General features: G+C 39.8%; 1 protein-coding gene across 2 annotated transcripts; it reads right to left on the minus strand.

Moving 5' to 3' along the window:
* Positions 1-170: 170 nt before the first annotated feature.
* On the minus strand, positions 171-19,998 carry si:ch211-136a13.1 (HHIP-like protein 1). Of its 2 annotated transcripts, XM_054794221.1 has the most exons (14): positions 18,881-19,998; positions 14,254-14,518; positions 13,682-13,961; positions 12,003-12,128; positions 11,717-11,860; positions 9,423-9,535; positions 9,171-9,311; positions 8,807-8,881; positions 7,232-7,358; positions 6,990-7,135; positions 5,396-5,477; positions 4,839-4,921; positions 4,052-4,303; positions 171-2,849 (listed from the first exon to the last, which is right to left on the minus strand). In XM_054794221.1, exons 1-14 carry the CDS (start codon positions 19,214-19,216, stop codon positions 2,110-2,112), a joined length of 2,910 nt encoding a protein of 969 aa, XP_054650196.1. In that variant the 5' UTR covers positions 19,217-19,998; the 3' UTR covers positions 171-2,109. The 2 variants fall into 2 exon arrangements, with proteins under 2 accessions (XP_054650196.1, XP_054650197.1); XM_054794222.1 differs by lacking the exons at positions 4,052-4,303; positions 4,839-4,921; positions 5,396-5,477.
* Between the last annotated feature and the right edge of the window lie 55 nt (positions 19,999-20,053).

Here is a 20,053-nt window from a genome sequence, read left to right on the forward strand (position 1 = left end):
CAAGAAATTCAGGAGGGAACCAAACCAACTTAGAAGATATCTTTATTAATCGCACAAACACTCTGTGTCCTACGTCAGAGTGCAAATTACATTCAAAATACACAATGTCCAGCATTTTCCTTTTCCTTGCATTGTTTATTACATTCAATACAATATAAACATTACCAGTTTCAGAAGATACCCCCGCTGAAATTTGATAGTATAAAAATAGAAATATCCTCTCTGATATCATTATACTGTAAACTAACAGCATCGACAACGGGCAGATATTCCTGGTCGTATATCCTGTACTGACCTGAATGTAAGAATGTCTTTTTTTCTTCAGAAAGAGTCAGTAAAAAAATGGGTCATCTCATGTTTTGATACAGTATGTTGATCAATATGATATCTTTTAGAGTTCCTGTGACGATGTTCAAACATGAGTTGACTATAACTACAATTACCAATATAGTATCATACATAAGTGCGTACACCCGTCACATTTCAGCAACATTTTTATGACAGTATATATTCTCACGGGACAATACTATCCAGATGACACATGGATATGCTTTAGAGTAGTCACTGTACAGCTTGTATAGCAGTTAGAGATGCTTGATATTGGCTTTCTTAACAACATCCAATAAACCAATATTGTACAGCACTTCATTAACTATACCGATCAACCAATGCTGATATTCGCAGCAGCTCTTCCCTCGAACTAATGTTAGGTCACACCGTGTGTAATGAATGCACACATATGCTTCTTTTACTGTGAAGCCACTCGATGCATTTCGCAAATAAACACTGAATTTAAATAAGACGAATACCGCAGTATGCAGTGTAAGTTATTGGAAAAAGTGCCGTATTTATTTGAAACATTTGAAAGATGCCATGCTCACCCTTCGGAAGGCTTTACAATCATTGCAAATTGCATATTTACCACCAGAAGGTGAAATTAGGAAAAAATTCCAGACCGTGCACATACTGAGATAGCAAGCTGGTTACTGGGGGGAGTCACCGTTATCGGCAGAAAACACAATACCAATATGAACCGATAACTCATTTTTCTGCCAATATCGGTCGATAAATTGGTTGGCCAATATTATCGGACATCCCTGATAGCAGTATATGTTTACTGCCGTCTGAAAATAAGTCAACACAAAGCTATTAGTGTCGAAATAGCTGATGACACAAGTGAGTACGCCTCACAGTAAACATGTCCAAATTGCTTGACACTCGACAAGACACAAATCTTGATTTTCACTATTTGACAATAATAGCTGCGTGTTGACTAATCTTCAGTTGAGAGTAAATTTACACTGCTATACAAGTTGTACACTAAAGTACTACTTTCATGGATAGCCAAGTTTTGTGTACAGTAATCCCTTGTTTATCACAGTTAATTGGTTCCATATAGAGAGATAAGTGAATTTCTGCTAAGTAGGATTCCTTATTTAGCTTGGTGTGGGTTACGGCGCAGCAGGGGCCCCGTTTTAGGGATTATTGTTGTTGTGAGATAATTCAAACCTGCGATAAAAGCTTGTTGTTCTGCGGATCAAGTCTGGTGTTTCTCACCGAATATATTATAATATCACTGACACCTAGTGACCAGTGTAGAATATTATATATCACGACATCATAGAATACGTCCTCTCAATGCCTTACATTTGTATTTTAGGTAATTTAGCCATTTTTATGCTTGAAAATGCTTAATTCCAACAAAAATGTATACGATTTGCTTAAACGTGCATTTTTTTTAAAGTGCTAATAATAGGCCGTATTCAACCACAAAACAGCATAATTTATTAATATATTTTTGAAAAACCGTGAAAGAGTGAAGCAGCGAAATTCAAACAGTGGCGTGGCGGAGGAATTCTGTATATAGCATTGTTCTTTGTGAAGACATACTTTAATAAAATTGGTTGCCGAAATCTGACAGGTGTACTCACCTACATTATGTGAGGTGTTTTATGGTATCAGTTTGAACTTTACGACATCTTTTTTGTAAGTGGATGTGAAATTAAAGCTTGTATAATTTAAATATCGATCTGGAAAATAGAACATTTTCAAGCAAGTGTTGACTCTTCTGTATGTTCCCGGTGTTCCCACTCACGTCTCCCAGCATTTCTAACCACAGATCACCCCCACATCCTCTGAGTGTGAGCAGTTGTGCTTTCCAACTCTGGATCTCTTGCACTCCAGCAGGGACCTTTCCCCACCCTCGCATTCCACGTCATCCAAGAAAATCCTGACGCTGCGATCTGCCTGGCCCAGCCCGGCCCTCTTCATCACTGCCAGCGCTGTCCTGAAGCCGAGCTGCCGACACACTACGGTACCGGCCTTTGTGGTGAAAAGGTCATCGCAGACAGTCCCCCACTCCCCACGGATGAAGATCTCAACTCTGCCTCGGTCTGATAAACCGTCTGTGCTCACCAGTCGAACCGAGCCAACACGCAACCTTCTACCTCCTGTTCGTACTCTCTTGAACCCATAACCTCTGCCTCCTACCGTGGGCCTCTTATTCACTTGGTTGCCATCCCCTTCCTCTGTGTTGCGTGTCTTATCCCCAAAGATGAGCTTTTCCTGTTGGGTTTTCGTCTGAGTGGCGTTTATTGGGGGTCTCTGGGGCTTAAAGGTTGTGGGCCAATACGGTGGTCGTGGAGTGGTAAACCTTCTTTGATGCTCAGGAAAATGTGCAGTGGTCAAACTTGTGTAGGTTTTTTTGGTGGACAGAGGAGGAGGAGGCTGTGGGAAGGGTAGAGGTCGGGAAATGGTAGTAGGGTGGAGTCTCACGTGTTTCCTTGTTGAAGTTGTGGTTGGGGTTTGAATCCCAGAGAAGGCTGCAGTGTGGACAGCTGAGCGATAACCTGAGGGAGAGACAGAATCACCCTCTTTACTTGAATACGTGGAGTTTTAAAAAGAAACGAGTACATCAATTCCATGTAACAACATGTAGAATATGTAAACACACACAGATCAATGTCCAAACGGAGGCTGATCAAACTTAATTTATTCAATTCATTCCAAATAAATAATGCCAATGTGACCGGTTTAAATTAAAGTAGTGCAAATCTCAAGACAAAAAAATGTTTACAGCATGCTTCAGTCTCTTGTACCAGCAGAAGAACAGCACACTGTTAAGACTTAATGCACATAAATGAATGCCACAATTACACTGCAACTGAATTGAATTACAGCAACATCCTTAAACACAAACCTGACTTTATCATGAGAACATATTAGGAACACAATCAAAATTGCATATTCATGTTGCGTACTGATAAATTATTGGTTTATTGAGTTGTGTCAAGTCAAACTGTTTAAAATAAAAAAATATAAATTTTCAAATGTATTCATCAAGAATCTATGATTTTTAAATATATTTTAAATGACTGGATAATAAGAAGTATTTCAATTATAAAAACACATTAAACATAAATTAATTACTCATACTATTTTAGAACACATATTATATATAACATGAAGAGATAGAAAAAAAGGAGCTCTTAGCAGTTATACTGTATATGTCAGTTTGTAATAAATAGATTAAATTCAAGATTATGCTGAAATCAACCCTAAAACATATGAAACCACAAAAAAGTGGAAAATAAAAAAGTATATAACGGAATAAGTAAATTGAGGTGTAGCTGCCAAAGTTAAATTAATTCATGTTCAATACTTTTTAAATCTGCATACTTCCACTTAGACCAAGCCTGCAGGCAGGCGTCACGTTGTAGCGTCAATTATTTTAACCTTACGGTTATTTGTTAGCCAGGCAGATGACAACGGACTTTCAAAAGCAACAAAAAGCATATAGGCTTGACTCATAATGATCACATGTTATCATCAGCAAAACTGAAAAGATGCTGCCAGTCAAAAGCAAGGACAGAGGTTTTTTTTGAGACAATGTTAAGTAGCTAGTAGCGTGTTAATGTCATGTATAGTAAAGTTAGAGTGGCACAGAAGGAAACGGCTGGTGTGACACAGATGTGCACGCCTCGACTGGTGGGTTGGATGTTAGTCCTAACAGCAGACTTGTTTTGGTAGTTGGGTGTACCAGTAAGCCTACCAGTGGGTGTGGCTTTGACCATGGTGGCGGCCAAGGTTGCCCGGGCGGTTGTTGATGGGGTTTTTATTGCTGGTGTCGGTGTCTTTTTTGGCGGTTTTCTTGTCGTGGTAGATGTTGGTGGAGGGGGCAAAGCTTTTCTTGTTGGCGTGGATGTTGTAGTTTTTCGGATTGGTGGTTTTCTGGTTGGAGGGGGTTTCCTTGTGGTTGTGGTTGGAACAGGCGTGGTGGTCGGTTTCTTGTTGATTACAAATTCTGCCAAAAGCAAAAAAACAAAATACAAATATGGAATATAACCTCTGTGTAGTGCTTGAATGATACAGTGGCCAGTGTAATCTACCACCATTTCCACAAAGCGGTACTGTACAATTCAGTTTGTGACAGTACGGTTTGAATCGGTGAACCCTAATCAAGCTACTGCTAGTATAGTTTCTTTTAGTCATTTGAATTATCTTTCCATTAAAATCCTTGTTTTATGAATGGTGCTTTTTTTAAAAATCCTGTTTTATCAGATGGCAGGAGGTGGACAATTCTCTGCCGACCAATCAACAGACAGCAGAGTATCTAGCACCACCTTCTATCTATCTATCTATCTATCTATCTATCTATCTATCTATCTATCTATCTATCTATCTATCTATCTATCTATCTATCTATCTATCTCTCTATCTACCTATCTATCTATCTATCCATCCATCCATCCATCCATCCATCCATCCATCCATCCATCCATCTAGCAAACTAAAGTGTATGGAGTGTATGACAATTATAGAGTGAAAACTCAGCTTACCTTCTTTTGGGTAGAAGTGTATAAGTTTTCCTTTTATCTTCACTGGCAAAGGCTTGATGCCACATTTACCCGGTGCAGCTCGCCTTTGAGAGAGATGGAGACACTCATGTTTCACATACCGCATTGACCCTTCATGTAAGACGACCCTTCATGTAAGACGACCTGTTTTTTTTTTTTTTTTTAATATTTTTAAGTAAAAAATCCCACAAGTCAAAATATCACTTTTTTACAATCATGTTTTCAATGTCAGCATAATAATGGCTGGTAGTTGATCGAAATAAAAAGGATATCATATTTCTTAGATGATCGACAGTTGTTTAACTCTGCTTCATTATCTTAGTCTTAAAAATCTATCATTGTAGTTTGAACTCAATTGTGGGGTTGAAATGTGTACACCTTGTTTTAAGAACATTTTGCGATTTTGTAATAAACAGAAGATTTAGTGTAAGTGTCAAACACAGGTAGCTATGTTGTGTTGATACAGTATGTTACAATTAGCCCCAGTATTTCCACAACAAATACACTCAACGTCGCTGCACGTGTGTCGCAGTGGTTACCTGGAGGGATCCACTATCTTATATATGAATCCCGCTCTGGCTGTTGCACTTGCGGCACCCGTGGCAAGAAAATACAATTCACCTTTGAGGGTAGGACACAGAGACAGACATGAAAAGATGAACAGAAAAAATATTTAGAGAATTTATTTACTTTTCATATTGGTGGACTTACGTTGTCTGACGCGTTATTAAATAATGATTATTAACTGGAGCAATAAATTAAGATGTTGTTGGCACGTTATTGAATACGAATCAATGGAGTGACTTTTTTTAATTTTGACCGTTGCCTACATTGCTACACATTCTTAAAATATAATGTTTCTTTGGAATTTATCAGCAAACGTGGCTCTTGTCATGTACCAATTTAAAGTGACCTAAAATATCATTTTTATTTCGTTAAGATTGAAGGTTTAACCGGCCTCTCGCCCCAAAGTCAGCTGGGATAGGCTCCAGCATACCCCCGCGACACTAATGAGGATTAAGCCGCACAGAAAATGAATGAATGATTGAAGGTGTGCCTCTCGCCACAGGTCAGCTGGAATAGGCTCCGGCTCACCTGTGACGCTGAACAGGAAGCAGTAGAAAATGAATGAATTCGGAAAAAAGCCCTTAAAGTTTGAAAACAATCATTTTTTGCTCAGGTAGTTTTGGAGATGTTGTCTTTGATGGAGCACTATAATCATGACTATTAACTGTGGTGGCTAAAAGCTGACGAGAAATGCCGTGTAGCAAATCGGGGGGGGGCATAAACCGGAAGTGGGTGTGGTTTAACCCCAAATGGGTGGGGCTTAAATCGGTACATTATTTTAAGTCTGAAATTGACATGGATTGATCAGAAGTTGCTATATTTATAGTTTATTATTCAGCTATATGTGTACTGTGTATGTGTGTAAGTCATCTGTAATACGTCTTATTTAATTATTTTTTAATGATCTGTGTGACGTTGGTGATTCATGCAAACATCCAGTGATGGCAAACAGCGAAATAATCTGTCAGCCTTGTTCACTGTATTTTTCTCAAAAGCACTGCGTTCAAAGCTTTCCAAATGACTTTATATCACCAGCCAAATTAGAAGCAAGCAGATGGAAAAAATACAAAAAACACCGGCAGTGGCCGACACAACATGAGCCGTTTCCAGCTCCGTCATGTCAAATGCACCGCCTAGTAACAAAACAAGTTTACCAAGTAACTTTAGATACAAGCTGACCTGAGGAAAACCCACTGCCTCCACAACGCGACACGAGCCGTTTTCAACTCTGTCTTGTCAAATGCACCGCATGCTCCTCTCTCTGGCTGTAAGGAGTCTGTCTAGGGAGGGGCGGTCGCTGTGTGTGACTGGCCAGTCACAGAGCGTGAAGAGTGAATACATAAGAAGTTACCAAATAAGGATTATCCTTCATAATGACGAGCTGTACTCATTTCATGCTTGTACTCGGCAAAAATGCATTATCCGTCATGGATACTTGTCTAAAACCAGTCTCATCCCTAATTTCCAGTATGCTTTCTTTTCCTGACGTACACTACATAACAAGGTCATCAAATAACCAGAAATGATGTGCGCACTCTCATTATGTCAGAGAAAACGTGCCCTTACCTGCTTCATCTTCTGCAAAAGAGATGATATATTTATAGTAGCTGTTGATGAGTTTGGGGAATCTGCAGGTTTTGTCTCTTCCCATACAGATCTCATTGTACTGCCATTCACCTGTGGCCACATCCTCCTTCAAGGACATCAAACGCCTAGAAAGTCATTCAGTCATGCAGATTTGTCATGCGGCTTGTCAGAATGCAAAGACATTTCTATATTTCATTGTAGATTAAGGCAGAAGCACACACCCACTCATGAAATCCCCAAAGATGTAGAGTCCATTGAGGTTGGGCATTTGGCAACCTCTGTAGATGTATCCACCTGTCACTGACTTGCCCAACTTGTGGGGGTAGGCAAAGATAGGCAAGATATCATCTGTATGACACAGAGCACATGAATTATTATGACTAGAACACTATGAACACATGAAGATCAGCATGGGATGGCAAGTGATACAAATCGCATTACAGTCGTCCCTCGCTCCCACACTCTATCGTCTATTGTCCTTTTCCCCCACTCCGTTTGAAACCCTTTCTTAAGTTTAGAATAAATAAAGTGGAGGCTACAGTTGAGCAATGTGTTGTAAACAAAGAATAATAAGAGTGTAAAAGTGGTGTGTTATTTCATGGCTATGGGGCTCTAACATTGGTAAAAAAAATCATATTTACAAAGTCAGAACAGGTTTTCCATGCTCTAGCTACTAGAATATTTTGTTTATTGATGTTGAATGCTACTTTGTGGAAATGCACTTACAGTATCATGGTCGGGTCTGAAACCAATTAACTGCGATAAACGAGGGATGATTGTGATTGTTACCTCTGCTCAGGGGTTAATGTTAGCAGCAGCATGGGCTTGTGAATGTTATGTAGGTTTGTAGTGGCGATGGTCGTTCACGAAGAATCCGGCTCTTTGAAGTAAACGACCCGTCGTGTTTTTTTCTGTTGTGTTTCTAAATGCCAATCTTCATTAAAACATGCAAAAACTGTTACCTGGATGCTACCTTATCTTATATTTTATTTTCTTATAATATTATGTGTTATAATATTTTCATAGTTAGAACACAGAAAACCTGTTTACGACCTTCTAAATACAGTTTACATTATTAGAGCCCTCTAGACATGACATAACATCCCTGAAGTCACCTTTACAGTCATATTACCCAATATAGTAGAAAAACTAACTGAAAATAAGCCATTTAAGACATAAACAACTCATGCACGTATGTGTTGCTATAAATATGTTCTCTACGGGTGGACAAGAAGTGACATCAGGGGTACAGAGTTGAGTTTTAGCTTGTCGTGGGTTACGACCGTAACAGTAGCTCATGTTTTTATTAGGAATTTTTATTAGGGATTATTGTGCCTGTTGTGAGATAATACAAACCTGCCATAAAAGCCTGTTGTTCCGGCAATCAAGTGTGGTGTTTGTGTGTCTCACCGACCATTACAGTGACCTTCCTGACGCCTAGTGAGCAGTGTAAAGTGTTACATATTAAATTGTCTTGGATCGCGTCTTCTGAATGCCTTATATTTGTATTTTAGTTCATATAGCCATTTTTATGATTGAAAATGCTTCATTTAGACAATTCACAACAGTTTTGCTTGAATGTGCATTTATTTTTACTAATAATAGGCTGTATTCCACCACAAAGCAGCAAGATTTATTAATTATAATATTTTTGAAAAACCGTGATAGCAGAGCCATTTGGGAGCCAAAAGAGCCGAAATTCCCATCGCTATTTATAGGCCAAATGATGACTGTATGAATACATTCAAAGAATGATGTACAGTATATGGTGACAGCTGGGGAAGAAAAAGACTTACCCAGAGATGAGTTGCGACAGAGTTTGCGATCATAGCAGTTGAAGCCTTCTTTTGCCCTCCATCCATAGTTGCCGCCTTTAAACGCATTGGGTGTGTTAATGGAACAGTCTAGACTTTTGGTTTCCTCATAATGCAGCATTTTATTTGTTTTCACAACTGAATTTAAAAATAAACCAGACACACTGATCATGTCAGCAGTTTTATATTTTTTTCCTACAAGGCGATTTCACAGAATTTTGGTGCAGTTAAGCCGACACAATTAGCAGGATTACACTAAAAATATAAAACCAATTTCTACCATATTGTGTAGCGAGGTGACACATAGACCTTGAAAGAAGTGAGTCAAAGAAGTAAGCCAATATACCTTTAAAGATGAGGTCGACTTCCTCGAATTTGTTCTGGCCCACATCACCACAAAACATCCTGCCTCGACCAAAGCCTGTTTCCGGATCACCACGGTCAATAGAGCAACGCCACATGTTGCGCACACCATAAGCATAAATCTCTGCAAATGCACAGTGATGCAAATTCATCAAAATATTCTGAAACCTTGCAACAAGGTTACATAAAGACATAAAAAGATGTACAAAAAATATAAGACGAGAAAGGGATGTACCTGGAAGGCTCTCCTTCTCTCCCAGAAATGGGTTATCTGAAGGGATGCTGTAAGGGGCGCCATCATCATTATTATTGACATCCACTCGCAGCACTTTGCCAAGCAGGGTTGACCTACGGAAAGTAGAGCGTTAGTGTAAGAGTGAGTGTGGAAATATAGAATCGGGCTTGATGGCGCCTGCCTCCAACTTCTTCTTAAGAATCTTCTTAACTGCAATTATCTGATTTAAACAATTAGCCCTGTCAATCTCTGCCTTCAACCTCACCCTGTCACCATTTTCTTCTTTCCATTCAACATCTTCCCCATCTCTCTTTTCCAGAGATTTAATTAACCAGCCTCTTACGTAGACTGCATCCACCACTTTCCTCTCTCTAAAAATGCCCCTCCTCCCACAAATACCAAAGTGTGGCAGCCCGCAATGTGTAGTGTCAATATTAGACTTGGCGAGGTTTATTCTCCCTCATTCCCTGCACAGTTAAACTGCGTGTCAACACAACCGCTCAGAGACAGCTATACTCTAGCTGTCTGGACATGCACTTTCAGGGTGCAATCGGCACAAAAAAGATACCAAATTGTGATTGTCAACCCGGGGCTTCACTAGCCAGAGATTTGTCAGGAACACTTTGTGACCTTTGATTCAGACAACCACGTTCAACATGAAATCATTTTGCTAGACTTCAAAGCAGCATTTAATTTGTAAGCGTGGGACGTATTTGCTCATAATGGAACTGTATATGACACAGTTCTTGAAATATGTCTTCAAATATCTTCACTGCCTACTTCCTGTCCCTTTGTTCATTGACCCAAACGATACAGTGACTCATTCAGAGTGAATGATGACATGGCCAGTAACATATGTTGTGGCTTTAACATGCAATACCTAATAGAAATAAGAACTGCAGCAGGTAATGAGTAATGTTGTAGTCATCTTGTACACTGATTTGATTTTAACCATTCATTTTCTAGGGTTAACATTAAACTTTTTCTAGGGTTAACATTATACAACATATGTTTTCAGTCGGGCTATCAAAGGATTAAATTTTTAAAATCAGATTAATCCTGGTTTTCAAATTAATTAATCACGATTAATCACCATGTCACACTATGTTACCTTATATTACCTTATCATATTATTTTATCATTTTCCCATGTATTTTAAACTAGCAAAGAGTACATTTGGAAAACAGGAAGTAAACAAATGTATCGCAATTGATGTTAAACGGATGTGGGGCTAGGATGCAAGAATATTTGCTTCTTTCTCCTGCTTTTTGGACATGTAGAACAGTAAATTGTACTATGTGATGTATTCCAATGTAACGTGTATGCATGTTCAAAATTAATTAAACCATATTACCATATTACCGTCATCATGTGTGAAATATGCCCAATTTTACTGTATTTTATTGAAAGCAAGATAAATGACAGGGCAGAATTATGTACTGTATATTTGTATTGCATTATATTATATGTGTATTAACAGCGCCAAGTTAACTTAAATTAACTTAAGAGATGGTACACGTGTCTGAAAATCTATTTACACTGGTTTCTTTAGTAGCAGAACATTTGAATCATACTTTAACTGTATTGTTATGAGCAATGAGGTGTTGCGTTCAAAGACACCACGTCATTGAAGTTGAAGTCACATGTTTTGAGTGAATTTTCTGGGATTTCTGAGCACACTTAAATTCACCAAATTGTACTTCCACATTAGGAGTTGCAAAGTGAGTGATAAGAATATCCACTGATTGATTTTCATTGCATTTCTGTGTCTTTAGACTCCCCCATACACGCATAATAAAGACATTGTTGTGATGTTCGGAGTGTCCCTGAACGCATCTCACGCTCTGTCTAGTGACAATGAGGAAGTGGTGTTGCAATGAATGTGCTAGAGACGTGTTTGTTTGGAGTAGGAGATACATATACGGTGTTGGAATTGCACTGCTGTTGATGTGTGATGTGTGTAAGAATAAAGTTATAAAAGAGGGTCAGAGACTATGTGACTCTTTTTTTTGTAACACTGCAATCCGAACGCTCAAATTTGTATTTAAATGTTGTTTAAAAGTGTAATGATATGGAAGAATTACATCTTAAGTGACGCACAGTCATTTTAATAATCATTAAGGAAGACTTTCTCTCTGTCTTGATTTCAGGTTGAATGAAGCACAGGTATGTAGTAATTAGTAACAATAAGCAGTTTCAAATTAAATGCGTGTTTTCAAAATAATAACATACTGTATCTCCCACAAGCACTGTTGAAAAATATGGTGTAATAATAATAATGGAATGATACTCACTTGTTCTGCGAGTTACCGAATTTTCCAAAAGGGTCCCCAGCTCGACCACCATCCCCAATAAAGATGTACAGATATCCGTCATGGCCAAACAAAAGCTGGCCCCCGTTATGATTGGATGCTGGTTGTACCACTTCAAGGATGGTTCTGCAATAAAGAAAAAGAGAAGACAATTCACTTGATTTTGAATTGTGCACACTGTGCAGAAGACCCTAGTAGAAAGAATATTTAGGATTTACATATTCTTAGTGTTACATACAGTATACTTGCAGTGTTTTTCCCTTCTCACCTCTCTGAGGAGTGGTCAAGTTGGTTGTCATCATACGTTGACAGTGTGAACTCGCTGATGCGTATCCTCTCCTCCTTCTTGACAGACACCGAGTAGTAAACATAGGCCTTCCTGACTGTGGTGAACCTAAATACACACAAGTATGCAATTGACAAAATCATGCACTATTGATGTGCTGCATAACAGAAAGTTTGTGGTTTGAATTTCGCGGCTTCACTCTATCACGGTTTTTCAAAATATATTAATAAGTCATGCTGTTTCGTGGTTGAATACGGCCCATTGCTAGTCAAGCAATTTCCATGTTTGAGCAAATTGTATGTATTTTTGCCTAAATTGAGCATTTACAATCATAAAATTTGCTAAATGAACTCAAATGAAAATATAAGGCATTCAGAAGATGCATTCAAAAATGTAATGTTATGTAGTATTTTACACTGGCCACTAGATGTCAGTAATGTTTGGTTAGGCACACAAGCATCAAACTTGGTCTGGAACTTTCATTGTAGGAGGATTATCTTACAGACACAATAATAATAACATAATATTGACCATAATTTGTGGTCCGATATTTTGAATTTTGACGTATATCGGTATCGGTCTTTATTTAAATCCAACAGGCCGATATCAAGAAATCAAGCTCAAATTTGGTTATTTCGGCTCAGATGCAGCCGCGCCTCTCTCTCGCCGGCTGCGACTTCTCTCTCCAGCATTGCTCCACCCACGGCGCCATCTCATTGGTTAAGCAAGCCACAGCTCGCGTTAGTGGCAGAGCCAATGTGAAGCAGACGCTGTCCTCACACACACACACACACGGAGGGAAGTTTTCTCATGTGGAGAACGTCCATAACATTAGTTCGCCGGTCTGGTTCTAAAAGCTCAGCAGACTACGTATTAGCAATGGAGAGAATGTATGTAATGTGGAGAATAGTGTGTGTTTGCGTGAAAGTCACATGAAAAACTCTACGGCTCGCGACTATTACAAATAACGTAACGTTAACAGCGGAGTAAACACAAGCTGCAGCTTTGCTAGCTCGTAGTAACTCCCGATATGTCTGTGAATCACTTGAAATAATGCTGTTGGTAATATCAATGTCAAAACGATCCGTGATCGTAGAAGCCTGTTTGTGTGGTGGTGAGCGCATCTGGAACGCATCTGTCAATGCATCTGCAACACATTTATTGATAGAAAAGGGTTTTATTTATGTCTTAAATGGCTGATTTTCTGTGATTGCATCATGTGTATATGTATGTATATTGGGTAATATGAGTGTAAAGGTGACTATAGGGGTGTTATTTCATGTCTAGAGGGCAAATGTTAAAAATGTACTTAGAATGTCATAAGCAGGTTTGCTATGCTCTAACCACTAAAATATTTGATTTATAAATACGGAATCCTACTTTGCGGCAATTCACTATCTTTTACTGAAACATTTTGGATAATTATATGCTTCCACCTTTGTGTTCCAGCATGACTGTGTCCCATCATCCATCAGTGACCTCGAAGTCCTTTCAATAAACAGACAAAAATTCCCTCAGACACACGCCTACATCGTGTCTTCCAAAAGACTGTTGCAAAAGGTGACCAACGCTATCCTTTAGTTTTCAGTGCTTTGGATATGACAGGGTGTCCAAATTATTTTGTATATGTAGTGTACTTTGTGTGATCTAACAGTGCTGACCTTGGGTGCAGAGCCATGCAGAGGAATCCCCTCTCATCTCCAGCCCAAGGTGATGTCAGGACAGCGCGTGTGAGGTTGAGGAATGGACGGTCGATCCTGGAGCCATTGGCCAGATATACCCACACATAGCCTAGCTGCTCAGCCACGAAGAAACGATGTGTTCCGTCATCTGCGTGGATCATAGCCACCGGGTTGCGGAGTCCGTTTGCAACCTCCTGCAAACATAACTCCAGACAGCCTTCAGAATCCTCTTGCACCAAACCCAGATTAGCATTTAGTTCTGGACATGACAAGAGGAGAGGGAAACAATGTTATGCATTTATGCACTTGCAATCTAAAGTATGCTGATTGCTGGCATCACGGTAACACACGTTGCTGCATGTTGACATAATTTGACTTGACTTGGTAAGCAGATGTTCAGGCAGGTATTTAATTTGCCACGTTCGTTCTGGGATTAAATTACAGGCATGTGACAGCTTGCTTGTTCTGGCTCATCCTCATTAATTATGCGTTATGACTCCACATTGCACGTTTGATTTGAACTGAACTTGAGCCATATAATACAGACTTACCTGTGTTTGTCAAGACGTTAGGGTAGCAGTATTGTACATCCTTCAGCTCCAGAAATTCACAGAACCTTCTCTGATCTTCTTCTATTGTGGCCGTCAGGTTTGTAAACTGTCCTGGGTTCCCTAGGTCCTCCAGGAGGAGGCTCAGTGTGTATCTACACTGGTGCCAGTAGCCATGACAATAGTCGCCACACAGTCCAGGCAACACCCGCATGGGTGTGTTTGCATCTTCTGCATCATACAGGTGGGCAGCGTATGGAGAACACTCCTGCACAGGGTTAGAAATGTTTAATAATTAGATGCTTCACAGTTATGTTATTTTGACTGTAATGCTTTTAATACAAGAGCCATGATGACGATGCATGCATCAGCACCAGCACACATGCAGACAAGGATATTAGTCCTTTACACTGACAAGAACTAATCAGGCCAATCAGTTTCTTCCACACCAATCCGATCAGGCTTGTTTTGTGCAGTGGGATGCAGTCATGCCTTCGCTAAACTGTTCCCACAAAGCATTTGTCCAAAATGTCTTTGTAACATGAAGAATTAGGATGAAAAGTAAGGGATCTACCCCAACCTCCAATAAATGTATTGCTGCATTTCCAGACTTTTGACAAGAGTCATCATTTTCAGTGCTCAGAGAGCTGACAACTTCGACAATTTTCCAACACAAATCCCTGTGAGAAGTACACTAAATGTACACACATGGTATATTTACAGCAACTCACGCTTTGGCTGTTTTTCACCCAACTTAACTCACTGATGTCATCAGTTTGCAACAGAAAACTTGGCTTCATGCTGCAAAAACAATGACTGAATGAATGACCTTATTATGCTATTTATTTTAAATTATGCAAACAGAACACCGCAAACAGCTGTGGTAGAAAAATATCTAAATGTGTATTTTGGATGTTTTCATTCCACTAGACTGTGAAAGAGGGCATATCCAAAAAATCCCCCACTTTCAAACTCGAACAATGTGTTTAAAAGTGTTTGTGTCATAAACTGATGTGTCACGCTTTCTTTTGCGCTTCATCAAGAGCAGAAAGCGTGTAAAGTTGTTCAAACTGATGCTAATCTCAGGAGTTGAGTCAGGAATGTTCATAAATAGACGATGTGTGTGTATATTCCCCTGCAGCTGCCTCACTCAAGTCCAGCCAGACCTTTGGTTATACAGCCTGTATGTGTCTGTGTGTGTGCACACACGTGCTCGTATAAGTGCAACCTGGTATAAATGGATACAAGACAAGGTCCAGCCGGTTATTAAGTCACAACCGCTCTCTCAGCCACACCCAGAAGGTCGAACTTAAGGCACAAGAAGACACAAAACCCAAACCATGATGTGGTTTTTAGCTCAGAATCTATTCTCAGAACAAAAGGCCATATTTCATTATTCATTACTCAAAAGAGAATGACTGAGTAAAGCGTTTGGCTTTGTGCATTGTCATGTTTAACAGTGCATGTAAAAGCCAGATTGTATTATAATAACAAAATACAAATAGCTCCTTTATTTATAGCAGGGGTTTTCAAAGTGTGAGGCCGGACTCCCCTGGTAGGCGCCAGAAGACTTCTGGGTAGGTTACTTCACAGCTGTAAAACTAACCTCAGTTTTGTCAAATACAAAATAATGTCATGGGTTGCATCCTAATATGCTATTATTTTGTTTAGTTCCTGTTTTCTGTGCGACATTTTCAGCAAGCAACTCCATTCATAAAACCTGCGACCACACCAGCAAGGCGACAGGTTATTCCTCATGCTACCTCTGTGTAAAGTTTCATTGTTTTCTGTGCAAAATGTTCTCGTACTGATATGAAAAACTCAGATACAGGTCACATATGAGCACAAAAATCGGAATTGACTTGCAGTGTGAACGTAGCCTTTGTATTTCTTATTTAGTTTTTCTCACAGCCTTGTCTGTAGTTTTTATTTTACTCTTCTTTTAAATTTACCTTTGAATAGTTTTTATGGCTACGGAAGGTTGTTCTGTTTTTTATGCTTGTAGCATCAAAAGTGTGACAGTATGGTGGCCTTGAAGGACAAAGCTAATAAAGCAGCAGAGGTAGTAGTGAATAACAATGTGTAGACTAGCCAATGTAATTATGTAAATGTCAACAAAGTGTTTTGTGTACATTCTTGTTACTTTTATTTTCCATACACCCATCTTCTATGCCGCTGAGCCTCACAGGAGGCGCAGGGGTGTGCTGGAGCCTATGCCAGCTGACTTTGGGGTACACCCTGGACTCACTGAATGTGAGTGTGAATGGCTGTTGTCTATATGTGCCCTGCGACTGACTGGCATCAGCTGTCTTTGGGCGAGAGGCAGGGTACACCCTGAACTGGTCGTCAGCCAATTGCAGGGCACCATTCGCACTCACATTCATACCTATGGACAATTTAGAGTGTCCAATTAACCACATTTTGGAATGTGAGAGGAAACCGTCGTACCTGGAGAAAACCCGTGCCTTCACACAGGTCTTCTGTGTGGCCAACATGCTAACCACTCGACCACCGTGCAGCACATTCATACCTGTGGTAGACAATTTAGAGTCGCCAATTAACCTAACATGCATGTTTTTGGGATGTGGGAGAACACACGAGAACACGCAAACTCCACACAGAGATGCCCGACGGCGATTCGAACTCAGATCATCCAGCTCTCCTGACTGTGTGGCCAACATGCGAACCATTAAGCCACCGTGCGGCCATACTTATTATTATTTATTTATTTTATTTGATATTATGTTATGTTATTTATGTTATGACAACCAACTCTCCTTGTCCAAGGCCTCAGTCCTCTCCTGCCTCGCAACAACCCACAAATTAGAGGGGGACTTTAGAGCATATTTATAGTAGAATAGAGGATTTTAGTTGTTTCCTCAGATCAATTTACCTTCCTGGAAATACTGTATATTTGTTATCTTATTTAATCTCTTTTTCTTTATTGCTTTACTGCTCATAGAGGAAATTGATTTATCCTGTCCCCCAGCCAACAGAGGAAGAGGATGTTTGTTTGGTCCATTAGGTTTGAGGGGGATCTATTTCTCTCTCACACTCTGCCATTGATATCAGTGCCAGGAGGCTCCCACAGTGCAGCGGGAACAGAGAGTCTCAGTAAGGCGGATTTATCAAAAGAAAGTATGCCGGCAGTAGTCCAACTTGACCTCACTCATCCCTCTTAAATCTAACCATCAGCCTGGGAGATGACAAATGACAAAAATCTAACAAATGAGGCTAAAAGTTTAAGAGAAGTAAAACACAGATTAACCACCAGTCATTTTTAAATTTGAGATGACTTTTTTTCAAGATCAACTGACTTTGAAAGTCATAAAGGCATAGCAGTGCTGTCATTACACTCAAGAAACACCCTGCCTCCAGAGTAGACTGTAATTACAGCAGCGATAGAAACCTATACTTTAGCAGTGAGAAGATATTTCACTGTTATTCCCATTTTGGGTGGTTTATCTGTGTGATCTTATCATAGACACCTTCTAATTCAGACTCCATGTAGTTACAGTCTGAGTTGCACGTAATCAGGACTCAATTATGCAATCGGTAGGTGGGGCGAGCTTCAAGGCTCACTTTGCCAGGAACCGAGACATGGGAGCTTGAGTGCTAGGCTCCGACTTGGACCACTGAGCCCAGAAAAGAGATCTAAATGCAGCAAGGCCCAAATGGACAGACGTTTAACAGGTTTGCTCGTCCGCTGCGAGGAAATTACAGCAGACTGGTGCAGTATGAGTCATTGTTGTGAAAAATAACTGCTCGTTCAGACCACGTCTGCTGTCGTTAAGGTTGCAGTGAAGTGCACGTTAAAGTGGTCATTCCCTCCCTTTATGAGAATGAACACACTTGAAAGGCAACGTCCTTTATTTGTTGTTTTCAAAGCATGACGTCATGTGGTTACACATTCAAACTGTATGTTGTGAGTAGTTTCATGTGATAAAGTGTGCAAGTAACATTTTTCATGAAGCTCATTAGACATAAAACACTAATTTGGCTTGAATGCATTGTAAATTATGTGTCTTTACAATATTCATTTTTGTTTCTATAACATGAGATTGTTAGATGTTATAAGGGGCAAAACTGATTAATAGGAAAAATATTCAAACTGGTTGCTTTTTCATTAATTATTCATCAACACAGTTAAGGTAGAGTAATGCCTTGTTAATCGCAGTTAATTGGTTCCGGGCCCGACCAGGGTAAGTACATTTCCGCAAAGTAGGATTCTTTCTTTATAAATGGAATATTCGTAGTTAGAGCAAAGAAAAGCTGTTTACGATTTTTAACATAATTAGAGCCCTCTAGACATGAAATAACAACCCCACAGTCACCTTTAGACTTGTATTACCCAATATAGTTGATATAATCACAAACAATAAGCCATTTAAGACATAAATAAACTTGATGTTGCGATAAATGTGTTTGGGATGTGTGGAGAACAGGACTTGACACCAGGGGTTCAGGGTTGAGTTTTAGCTTGGCATGGGTTATGGCCATAACACTAGCCTGTGTTATTATTATGACCATTAGGATTATGACTATTTTGTTATTATTATTGTGCCTGTTGTGAGATTATTTGAACCTGCAATAAAGGCCTGTTGTTCTGGCAATCAAGTCTAGTGCTTACCTGACAGAGAATGTTGCGGATGTAATTTCCACAGGTGACATAACCAGAATGATCAAAGTTCTCCATGATGGTGTAAAACCTGACTGACAGCTGATAATCCCTTTCTTCGTCACAGCATCCAAATTTGGAGTAGTTCTTGCAGAAGAGCAGTGGCTGCCGAGGCTCAAATGGTGGCTTGTAGTCCAAACACTGGGGATGACAACCCCCCCACCTCACCTGGATGAGCAGCAGCAGCATGGTGAGGAGAAGGCGAGCGGGGAAGTTGTGAAGTTGGTTCCGGGTGCATATCGGTAAGGTCATTTTTTCAGCACTGAGTTCAGTAAAGTTTGATTTCATTTCTAGTGCGAGACTGATAATAACGTATACGTCAGTATAGCTTGTAAATGCAAAGTGTGCTATGTGAAGTGAGATGCAAATAAAAACACAACTGTAACGTGAGTTGGCTTCATGAGAGAATATACATGTTTCACTAATATTAAAGTGAGGTACATTGACAGTTGATTGCAAAGCATTGATGTTCCTGAAGTTCTTTGCGTGTGTGCATCAAAAACACTGACTACTAATCACACCTGTTTGCAAATTGTCCTACGGTACACCCAGGAGACTCCGCATATCACGCCTAAACGACAAGCTGTTCAAATGATGTCTAAAGGTAAAAAAAAAAAAAGGTTTCCAAGTCTTGTTTTTTCTTATGGAAATCTGCTGTGCATCTGCCCAGGTGGTTTGTGGATGGATATTGGGCCCAAAGTTCTCAATGTTTCAGATTCAGCCCTTGATCTTCAATCTTGACAGGAGTTTCTCAGGCCATAAAATGACAAATGGTCAAAAACAAAACACTTGCAATCCTTACAAAAGCAGCCACATGGTATCCAGCCCTTTAAAAAGAGGTTTAAACCATGCAAAGAAGGAAATGTTACTTCAGCCAAATGTTGTCTTCCATCTTAAAAAAAGGCTGTTCCTGGTTTGTTTTCTCTGGACATGTGCTCGCTAGCTGCAACGAACGGACGCCATGCGTCCAGACAGCAGGAGAGAGAGAGGTTCTTTCATTCAGACATGCAGCAAGCCACGCTGCAGCTACTTGAAATCCCTCCCTCTTTGCGTCCTCCCTCCACCTCCTGTCGCCTTCTCGCTTCTTTTCCTTTGCTCTCCTACTAAGACGCGTGCATTCCTTCA

Source organism: Dunckerocampus dactyliophorus, chromosome 12 (genome assembly GCF_027744805.1).
Source record: "Dunckerocampus dactyliophorus isolate RoL2022-P2 chromosome 12, RoL_Ddac_1.1, whole genome shotgun sequence".
NCBI classification, from domain to species: Eukaryota; Metazoa; Chordata; class Actinopteri; order Syngnathiformes; family Syngnathidae; genus Dunckerocampus; species Dunckerocampus dactyliophorus.